The sequence below is a fragment of the Mobula hypostoma genome, chromosome 11 (assembly GCF_963921235.1).
Source record: "Mobula hypostoma chromosome 11, sMobHyp1.1, whole genome shotgun sequence".
Lineage (NCBI taxonomy): Eukaryota > Metazoa > Chordata > Chondrichthyes > Myliobatiformes > Myliobatidae > Mobula > Mobula hypostoma.
This window is the reverse complement of record NC_086107.1, coordinates 34,158,909-34,170,355: the sequence shown is the minus strand read 5'-3', so window position 1 is coordinate 34,170,355 and position 11,447 is coordinate 34,158,909. Positions and strand designations below refer to the sequence as shown.

At 38.9% G+C, this 11,447-nt stretch overlaps 1 protein-coding gene across 1 annotated transcript in view; it reads right to left on the bottom strand.

The window, feature by feature from the left end:
* Positions 1–3,800: 3,800 nt before the first annotated feature.
* kbtbd4 (kelch repeat and BTB (POZ) domain containing 4) overlaps positions 3,801–11,447 on the bottom strand; it is a 16,159-nt gene continuing 8,512 nt past the window's right edge. The window contains exon 4 of the mRNA XM_063061797.1: positions 3,801–8,066. Coding sequence (XP_062917867.1) covers positions 7,209–8,066 — 858 coding nt within the window. The 3' untranslated portion in view covers positions 3,801–7,208. The remainder of the gene's footprint in view (positions 8,067–11,447) is intronic.

Genomic DNA, 11,447 nt, shown 5'->3' with positions numbered 1-11,447 from the left:
TTTAGACTTGTTTGGTATAATTATATATTTTAGATGGAAGTTATGCTCCAAATTCAGGTCTCAACTGTGTGTAGTTCTGATCACTGCATAAGATGTAATAGTGCTGGGGAAGGAGCAGAGAAGATTCAGTAGGATGTTGCCTGTGCTGGAACATTTTAGTTATAAGGAGAAACTGTTTTCCCTGCAGATGGGGTTTGATTGAGATGTATAAAATCATATGGAATAGAGAGGGTGGACTTCAGGAAACTTCTCTCCTCATTACCTTATCAAAGGTAAATAAAACTAGAGGACATAGATTTGGGGTAAGGGGAAAGAGTAGATCGTTTCACCCAGAAAATACATGAATGCACTGCTGGAGAGAATGGTAGAAGCAGAGTTGCCAATTGTCCAGATGAGCACTTCAATTACCTAGGCATACAGTTGCAAGAAAAAGTTTGAACCCTTTGCAATTACCTGGTTTTTTACATTAATTACTCATAAAATGTGGTCTGATCTTCATTTAAGTCATAATAATAGACAATTTGCCTAAATTAATAACATACAAATAATTGTACTTTTCAGGTCTTTATTGAACACATTGTTTAATCGTTCATGGTCTAGGCTGGAAAAGCTCTGTTAACCCTTGTATTTAAAACTGGTAGAACCTCCTTTAGCACAATAATCTCCATCAAATGTTTCCACTTAGCTGCTGATCAGACTTGCACAAGGGTGAGGAAGAATTTTAGATCATTCCTTCATACATATTTCAGTTCATAAATATTTCTGGGATACCCTGCATGAACAGCCCTCTTCGTGTCATGAAGATATCTCAGGCATCTCAATTGGGTTAAAGTCTGGACATGAATTTTCTTTTTAAACCATTCTGTTGTTGATTTACTCTTGTGTTTTGGATCATTGTCTTGCATCATCCAACTTCTATTAAGCTTCAGGTGACAGACGACTACCCTGACATTCTCCAGTAAACTGTATTGATACCATTTTGAACTCATTGCTCCCTCAATGATTGCAAGCTGTCCAGGCCCTGAGATAGCAAAACAGCCCCAAACTATTATGCTCCTTCCACCATGCTTCACAGTTGGGATGAGATTTTTGTGTTAGTGTGCAGTGCCCTTTTACCTCCAAACACAGTAGTGTGCATTTCTGCCAAAAAGTTCAACTGTTGTCTCATCTACCCACAGAACATTGTCCCAGAAGTGTTGTGGAGCATCCAGGTGACTGTTTGCAAATCTGAGACGTGTGCAATTTTTTTTTTTGGCGAGCAATGGTTTTTCAGTGGTGTCCTTCCTTGAACACCATTCTTGTTCAGTGTTTTTCTTATAATAGGCACATGAACAGAGACCTAAGCAAGTCCTAGAGATTTCTGACTTAATGTGTATTTTATAGGGCAGGGCACCTCTACAACCCACACCACCAATCTCACCTCATTGATTGGAATACCTGACTTAATAGCTTTTGTGGAGGCATTGCCTCATAGGTTCACATAATTTTTTGAACCTAGACTGTGATTGTTTAGATGGTGTACTCCGTATTGAGGAGAAGTACAATTATTTGTGTGTTATTAATTTAAGCAGATTGTGTTTATCTATTATTGTGAATTAGATGAAGATCAGACCCACATCTTATGAGTATTTTATGTAGAAAACCGGGTAATGGCAAAGGGTTCAGAAACCTGTTCTTGCAGCTGTAGGCATCTATAAGCCAAGAGCTGGAAGGTAGGATAAACATAGTTGGGTAGGTGTTGTGATGGGCTGAATGGCCTGTTTTTATGCTGTAAAACTCTAACTGAGGACTGAACTGAGATTTTGTCCTCATCGATTTTCCAGTCCTTTCCACTTTATGCTGCTATGCAAACAAGGTTAAATAAAGAGATCATTATCATACAGGTGATTATTATCACTCCCAAGCCAATTCCAAAGATGTTCAAGAACAATTTAAAGATTCCTCCATTAGGTATAAGGAGTATGGTGTTCAATTTCATGCTTTAGGAATTAAGTCTAAAGAAAATGGAGAAGAGATTTACTCAAGAAAATGAGAAAAGGAAAAGGCTGGGGTTGTCCTTAGAGCAGAGTCAGGAGATACTGTATATGTTCTAAATTCTGAATGGTTTGGTTATATATCTCTAATGGAAGCAAGATCAACAGCAAGAGAAGATAAATTATTTATCTTGTATTACCTTAGTATTGAGGAAGCCTTATTTCCAATTGCTGGTGTGGATTTTAAGGCAGGTAATCAGGTCAAGTGGAAACCATAAACTTCTGCAGATCGGGCAGGTGGAGGATAATTTGTGAAATCATTCACCCTCTTATATGGAGCATCTGAATGTTACCAATTAATGGACTCAAGATTCATAAGGTATTTACTTCTGCTGGGAGAGCAATTGACACACGAGACTAATTTGTTTTTGATGGCAAAGCTCACTCTGTGAAGTCAGGTGCGACTCAGTCTCGTTCTCTTCCCTATCATGTCTTACTGAATTCAGAATCAAATCTGACTTATTGAAGTGACGTTCAAATCAGGTGTTTTTTTTTTAATATGGGGTGATTATTTGCACTCCAGGTATCACATGGGCTTCACAGAGCAATGGCTCAGTCAAGTGGTAAGCAAGACCAAGACAATTCGAAATTTGCGTTCTGCTCCACAGTAGTGGATATATACTATACATAGGTGTTCCTGTATCTGAGCCAGCACCTGTATACAGTAAATGTCCATTCCTTCCCACATTCTTGTCTGGTATTAGTTGTCAGGTCTCAAGCCTGGATGCCTCCTGAACTCTGTTCCTGATCCCTAGTTTGGGTAACACACCTAACTGTGTCCATGAATCCCAGAACTGAACCACACCTGTTAGCTCCACCCACTTATCTAGCAGCATTCCTGGTTCCAGCCACACTGCTAGAATTGATAAATATAAGTTTCTGCAGAAGCTGGATATCTTGAGCATCACACAAAATGTTGGAGCAGGGAAATAACCAGTCAACATTTCAGGCCAAGACCCTTATTTAGGACTGGAAAGGAGAAGAGTAGAAGCCAGAACAAAAAAGTAAGGGGAGAGGAAGCTGACAGATGATAGGTGAGACCAGGTGAGGGGGAATGAAGAAAGAAGCTGGGAGGGGATAGGTGAAAGAAGAAAAGGGTTGTAGAAGGAATCTGATAGGAGAGGACCATGGATCATGGAAGAGAGGGAGAAGTGAAACCAGAGGGAGGGGATGGCCAGGAGAGAAGAATAAATGGAGTGAGAGGGTAATCAGAATGAGGAGTGGAAAAAGAGGAGGGGGTGAAATTACCATTAGTTAGAGAAATCGATTTTCATGCTATCAGGTTGGAGGCTACCCAGACGGAATATGTGTTGCTCCTCCAACTTTGAGTTTGGCCTCATCATGGCAGTAGAGGAGGCCACGGAGGGACACCTAAGAATGGGAATGAGAAATCATATTGAAATTGGTAGCCACTGGGTGACTTAAGAGTTACTCCAGCATTGTGTGTATTGCTCTCAAAATGTTAAACATTATTTTATAATTATTAAGTGCTGGAATGAATGCACTGTGTGAAATCGGAATGCTATTGTAACTTTACAAAAGTTACATAAATACCATTTCCTGAAAAGTAATCTGTATGGTAAAATTTCTTGCAATGATTTGTCACCTATATAACATGGCAAGAGGTAAAGTACACCTTCAGGAAACTTCTGGTCATTCTTAACTAGTGCAATTTCAAAAATGTGCTTGTAATAATGTGGACTTTTTAAAAATCAAATATATATATAAGCTTATTAAAAAATTGAAATCTCAAAATTAAATTGCACATTTAATCTGGTATTTATAAACCATTATCACAACAAATAACAACAGCAATGATGGATACAATTGTACATAAATTCCTTGCAACAAACTGCTATATAAGACATTTAAGCACTTAAACATTCATATGTCCTTGATGGGAATGTCATCAAATAAAATTTGACAAGAATTTCAAGGAGACATCAGGACAGATGAATAAAACCTTGGTTAGTTTCTAAAGTACTTTAAGAGAGGAAAGAATGGCAGAGTGGCTTGGGGAAGGAATTGCTGACTATAGACTTTGGCAGTTTAAGGTATGATCCACAACATGATTAAATTTGAAGATGAGCAAATATCAAGAATTTGAGGAGCACAGATATCTCTGTGGTTTGCAAGGTGGTTGAGGCTACAGAAATAGGGAGGACAAGGTAATGGATTTGAAAATAGTTACATTTTACAATCAAGGCATTAGGTACATCATGAGAAAAGTCCTGCCCACCATTGAGTACATCTACATGGAGTGTTGAGTAGGAAAGCAGCATCTATCATCAGAGTCCCCCACCATCCAGATCATGCACCTTTATTGCTGCTGCCATCAGGAAGAAGGTACATGAGCCTCAGGACTCACACTACCAGGTTCAGGAACGGTTATTACCCCTCAACAATCAGTCATTTGAACCAGAGGGGATAATTTCACTTGCTCCATCATTGGACTGTCCCCAGAACCTATGAACTCACTTTCAAGGACTCATCATTTCATGTTCTCGATTATTTATTTATTAGTTATTAATACTTTCTCTTCTTCATATTTGCAGAGTTTGTTATCCTTTGTACAGTGGCTGTTTGTCCTGTTGGGTGCAGTCTTTCATCGATTCTACTATGGTTATTCGATCTACTGCATATGCCTGCAAGAAAATGAATCTCAGGGCCGTATATGCTGATATATGTGTTATTTGATAATAAATTTACTTTAAGCTAACCTGGAGCCAATGAACGCATATGGCTGGTGAATAGGGCATAAGCAATAGTCTCGAGAATTCTGATGTTCTATTTTCAGTGAATAAGGAAGGAAGGCTGGTCAAAGGGAAGTTGAAATTGTCAAATCCCAAGGAAACAAATGCTACAGATGAGCTGAGGCTGGAGTGGAAGTAAGTGATATGATTGAAGTTAAAAGAGCTACAAATCTGTGGTCTGAGGTTCATCCAATAGTCAAATGATATACTAGTTTTAAACAGTTTCATACAGTTTTCAGGGAGAGTGATAGAGACAGTAGCTAGGGAATTCCTGATGGATATTGATCACAAAAGCTTTGTCTTCCCAATATTTAGCTAGGGGAAATTTTTCACACATGGAAACCAATGTTGTGTTTTCAGATGTTTCTAAGGTAAGAAATTGGAAGCCCTGAACAGGTCTTTGTGAGTCACCCTAAGGGTATGGTATGGGAAGAGAAATAATCACAATATGTTCCGTAGATATGACTGAATAAATTAGAATGGGATAAGGAGATAGTAGTTTCACTTGGCTGGACAATACGATGAGAAATTGCAGGCAATGATCCTAAATGTGTGAAGAGAATTTATATAAGGGAACCTTTCTCTGGCTGTAAAACTCATTAAGGAAGTTGATAAAGTATATCTGAAGTAAAACTAGTGTAACAAAGACTAATCCACTGTCATTGAGTTCCATCACAAGAAATGCTTGTGATTCAGAGTGATGATGTTGCTGATCCATCTTTCTAGAATTCTATTTGTTTCTGGAACTGGAATGATGTTGGCAAAGGTGTGTGTTTTGCCTATGTCGAGCTAGCTGTCTCAGAACTGATAGTTTTGAATGAATCACAGAGTAAGACAGACCAACAGTAACTGTGAAGAACATTCGTGAACAAAATGGGGTTTTATATCAATTCAGTAACCTTCATTTTACTTTTATATGCTAATACTTTTGCAATGGGGTTGATAAAAGTACCATCAATTCATCAACAAGATGTGTCCAGCAGTCAGATCAAGAGAGGACTGAAACCGCCTTTCTGAAAAGCTGAGAACCAATTACATACTCTCATAACATACTGTACAAATTATACAAATGGTATCGAATTGTTTTCTTTAATTTTCATTTTATTAAAAATTTAACATGTTACTTTAGTTTAAACAAAATGCTTTGATGCGAATAGCCTTTCTATGCAGAGAACAAGACAAAATCTAAAGGTTAAAGGTTGCATCAAAATCTTCATCTTGCTTATTTTACTGCTAGAGGGGTCAAGAGCAAGTCTTCCAACTTGTCACGGGCAGTTCAAATACATGCTTTTGTAGTAAAATAGTATGTGTAATAAATCTACCTTGCAGTTATAAAATTGCAAAGGCATGGTGTCTATTTACTCTTAATATAAATGGGTAACAAATAACTGTTCAGAAGTATTCTATTGATATCAAACGTTACTAATTTGTATAATGAAAGTATTTGAATGTAAATATCCTGCCTCCTTTTAGAGATTGAACAAATTTGAATCTTCTACTGCTAGCATTTTCATCTCTTGGAACTCTAGCAAAGCTAACTTAATAACAGCAATTCAGCTCCTACCATAATTTTGTTAACCACTTTTCTTGACCCCATCTTACTCTGTGTTATGCTCTACTCCAAGACTGAAAATGGATAGGTACTTTCTTTGAAATTTCTGTAAAAAATCCATTAGATAAGAAGTATCCCTGGTAAAAATTAGAAACTTGCAGGGGTTGGTACATTAGATGCAAACTACCAATTACTTAATGCTGAAGGGCACTATTCCACAAGATCACCTTTAGTAATATACTTACCAGAAATCATAATGTATATAAACTCTTAGGACGTGTATTTACAATTTTTTTTATTTTATTGATTATTATCCACACACAGGGCTATAAGGAAACCTCTCCTGCAACATGTTTAAACCAGTAACAAAGCGTTTGTTACAACACATATTTCTTGTGGTTATTCTTTTCCATAGTTACTGACATTACATTAGTACAAAGTCATGTACTTTATTGAAAATATTTTATATAAGTATTATTCATTGGTATAATGCTTATCTTGATTTATGCTCTTTTTGCTTATATAGTTCTGTCTCGGTCTGGAATAGAACGTGACAATAATTTTGACATAGTTTAGGTCAATTAATGTCTTAGAAAACAAACACAGTACTGAAATTTTGTTGTCGTCTGCAGAAGTTTAAAAAAATAGCTTTATTCACCCAACAAATTAAATCCTAAAAACTGCAGTTAACTTCTATATTGGCCTGATATATACAGAAATTGTTGAACACTGTCAGCTTTTGAAAAAAAATACAGTTGCAGTTTGACTGAATTATTGTATTAAATTGTGACAGCCAATCTTCATAAATTTTCACAATGCAAAACTGTCCTGAATATTTTTTTTACTGCAGTTTACTGTACTTGGTTAGAATCACGCCAAAACAAATTGCCAATTTGTCAGCAATATCTCAATTCCACTTATCACTGATACTACAGATGTGGCTGGGTTCAGTTTTAATGTTTTTGCATCACCCTTTTTACACTTATCTCTGAAAACATAAATACACCCATTACAGCTGGCAATCTTCCACAGGGAGGGCACACGACTCCAAACCTCTGGGAAACGCAGTCTGGTGAAGCTGTCAAGCAGTGGATTGTAACATACCAAAGAATCTCCCTCAGCTACTATAAAAATCAGGTCCTTGTGAATAGCAGCATGCATACGGCCTGCAAACGGGAGGAGATATGACTTTAACTGGCATGTCCTGGAACGTGTGTCAAAACACTGAATGAGACGAGATGGTTTGGTAAAGAAGTCCAGGTCATTCTCTTCCCCACCCAGTAGATAGATAGTTCCATTAAGGTTAACACCAGCAGCACAAGACACTGCAGTCTCCAGCTGATTAGTTTCAACCCACACATTATCACAGACCACATAATAAATGACAGCACTGGAAAGTGTATCCTGAAGGGTTTTCCCACCTAATGAATAAATGGCATCTTCACTTGGGACAGATACAAGCGTGTGCTGAAGACGATCTCTTGGTAGTGATGCGCATTGTTCCCAGTCCATTGTCTCCATGTTGCACTTCCACATCCGTCGTGGGATGGGGCCACCTACAACGTACAGGTCACTTCCATGCTTGCATGCAGCAGTAATCTGCTGGCGTAATCGATTTTGCCCACTGACACTGATAGCATCATCATCACAGTGCAAAGAAACTGCCAGTGAATGTGTCCGAGTGTCCTCTTTTCCAATCAGGTAAATATGAACAATTTCACCAATTTCCTGTTTGAAAATAATAAAATAAAACTGTAGTGACGTTTTGCTATTTCTTTAACAAGCTTAAATACAATGCAGCAAGAGCTATATTGTCACCCCCCCCCCCCCCGTCTTTCTTCCCGGACCTCCTGTCCCATGATCCTCTCGTATCCCCTTTTGCCTATCACCTGTCCAGCTCTCGGCTCTATCCCTCCCCCTCCTGTCTTCTCCTATCATTTTGCATCTCCCCCTCCCCCTCCAGCTTTCAAATCCCTTACTCACTCTTCCTTCAGTTAGTCCTGACGAAGGGTCTCGGCCTGAAACGTCGACTGCGCCTCTTCCTATAGATGCTGCCTGGCCTGCTGCGTTCACCAGCAACTTTCATGTGTGTTGCAAGAGCTATTATCGTTGAGTTGACTTCTGCATCTTATATTTAGGCAAATGACTGGTGTATCTTGTTAAATCATTTTTCTGTTTATCAATAGAAACAATTTATTCTGAAGTTACTATGAAACCAAAATATCTCTCTATTTAAAGCCCCTTTTTCATACATGACTTGCAAATGCAGAGACCAATGAAGAATAACACTTGTACCAGTTTCATGGCACATTACAAAGGTCTTCCAAAAAATTGGAATACAGTATCTATAATTTCCAATGTTATTGTTAGTTACACTTTATAAATGTTATATTGTACATTAAAATTTACTGCTCAAAGGAATTAATGTTATGATCTTTTATTGGGTTGTTAAATGAATAAAATTCTGATTTTTAAAATTTAGAATAACTGGATTGGTGTATATAGTAATAATTGTGCGAGTGTGATACTCATTAGATCATTGGTGTCAAGTTACACTTAAACATGCTCAAACTTTAACTTTTAGGAGACTAGTATTTAAATTTGAGGAAGTGACAGCTAATATAACTTGTTCTACAAATAGTCCGCTGAACTGTCTATGTACTGCAGGGGTCCCCAACCTTTTCTGCACCGCGGACCAGTTTAATAGTGACAATACTCTTGCAGACCGGCCGACCAGGTGGGGGAGGGGGGTGTTCAAGTTGGGTTGAACTCACCTCAACATGTCTTTTACAGTTAGGGTTGCCAACTTTCTCACTCCCAAATAAGGGACAAAAGTAGCAGTCAAATCCCGGGACACTTTACCCCAGGAAAGACTACCATGACCATGAAACATAGAAAATAGGTGCAGGAGTAGGCCATTCGGCCCTTCGAGTCTGCACTGCCATTTATTATGATCATGGCTGATCATCCAACTCAGAACCCCGCCCCAGCCTTCCCTCCATACCCCCTGACCCCCGTAGCCACAAGGGCCATATCTAACTCCCTCTTAAATATAGCCAATGAACTGGCCTCAACAGTTTCCTGTGGCAGAGAATTCCACAGATTCACCACTCTCTGTGCGAAGAAGTTTTTCCTAATCGCGGTCCTAAAAGGCTTCTCCTTTATCCTCAAACTGTGACCCCTTGTTCTGGACTTCCCCAACATCGGGAACAATCTTCCCGCACGGGCACCTGTGTGCGCATGCGTGACGTGCCCATGTGCGTACGTGCCGATTTTTCCCCCACAAATTGATTTTGTCTTCATCTTCCTGACTATACTGTACATACATTATTTGTACTTTATATAGGCTGTGTATTTATCATATCATTCCTGCTTTTACTATATGTCAGTGTTATTTTAGGTTTTATGTGTTATTTGGAATAATTTGTTAAGTTATTTTTTGGGTCTGGGAACGCTCCAAAATTTTTCCCATAATGGTAATTGCTTCTTCGCTTCACGCCATTTCAGCACGAAAGGTTTCATAGGAACGCTCTACCTTAGCAGGGGAAATACAGGACAAACCAATTTAGCCCAATATACGGGATGTCCTGGCAAATACGGGACAGTCGGCAACCCTATGTTCAAGTTCAACAGCGCGTGACAGGGAACGAGGGAAGGTACAGCTGACTCGTATTGTTTCCTCACGGCCCGGTGGTTGGAGACCACTGATGTACTGCACCTTTCTCGCCTGGATTGCACTATGAAGAAGGTTCAGTCACATATAGTGTAACATTTCCATTTACTGAGATGACAACATGTAATAATCTTCCATAAAGTGAGCTTGATAAAAATAATTTTTACAGGTGGGGAAAAGGCAATAAAAATCAAAGTTTAAAGTTTGTGGCTGCAAACATTTAAGACTATGGTTTGAATGGTTTTTAGAATGCGAGTGATGTTACCAAGGTGGAATTTATTACCCATTTTTAGTTGTCCCTAGTTGAAAGCCTTAGAGATTTGTATCCCAAAATGTAGGCAAAGAATTCCATGGTGTTGATCAAATAGCAAGTACAGAACACAAAATGTATCCAATTGGTGTTATGTAGTCAGAGTTATACAGTATGGAAACAGGCCCTTCAACCCATCTTGACAATGCTGACAGAGTTGTCCAGCAAGCTAGTCCCCTCTGCCCGTGTTTGGCCTATAGCCCTCTAAACCTCTCCTATCCAAATATTTCTGCAGATGTACTGTTATGTAACCTGCAGAAAAATATAATGGTAAGCTAGAGTACTGTTGATCTTGTGGTCAGTGGTAGTGGTGACAGAGAGGAAAGGTGCAATCAACATAACTTCAGTTATTCTAATTCAAGGTTTAGATCATACAAGATGCAGGTTAAGATCCCAGAAAAAAAATCACCAATCCGAGAAGCTCACTTTTCTCACATTTCTTGGAGACAGAAGGCTATATAGCCCATCAAGCCTGCCTAGCTCTTGGAGTAGATCTACCAGTCTCATTTCCCCTCCTCTCCCTACAAACTACCTTTTTCCACACACCCATCAATCTCCTGCCACCCACCTACACCTGGGGTAATTTAACCTTCCAGCATGACTTTGGGAAGTAGGAGGAAACCCAAGCACCCAATTTATAAACTCTAACCTCCACGGTGTTCTTTTATCGCAGTTGCTAAAAGATGGATTTCCATGACATTCCTAATTTGAATATCATGGTGGAAATGAACTTGAGCACTTCTCTGGCATCTTTTCCATGTTGATAAGATTAGATAAATTAGTCCTTCCTTGCAAGCTGAAATCCCTCTCACAAATCAGGGTGATTTAGTGATTGTTGAGGTTTTGAAGGCAAGACAGGATGAGCCTGTTGGTATGCCCAAGGTACTTTTTAACACACGTACACACATTACACGCTACTTAGAGTCATACAGCATGGAAACAGCATCCATGCTGACTACGATGCCTGTTTGCCTACTTCGTCAGATATTGCTTGGTAGAATTATTAGCAAGCAGCTGTTGCCCTAATCTCCTATTAGGCTTAAATAAAGCCAGAAAATGCTGATGAAGGTCACTGGCCTGAAACTATACCTTTCTTTCCATAGCTGTTGACCTAACCTTTAGACTG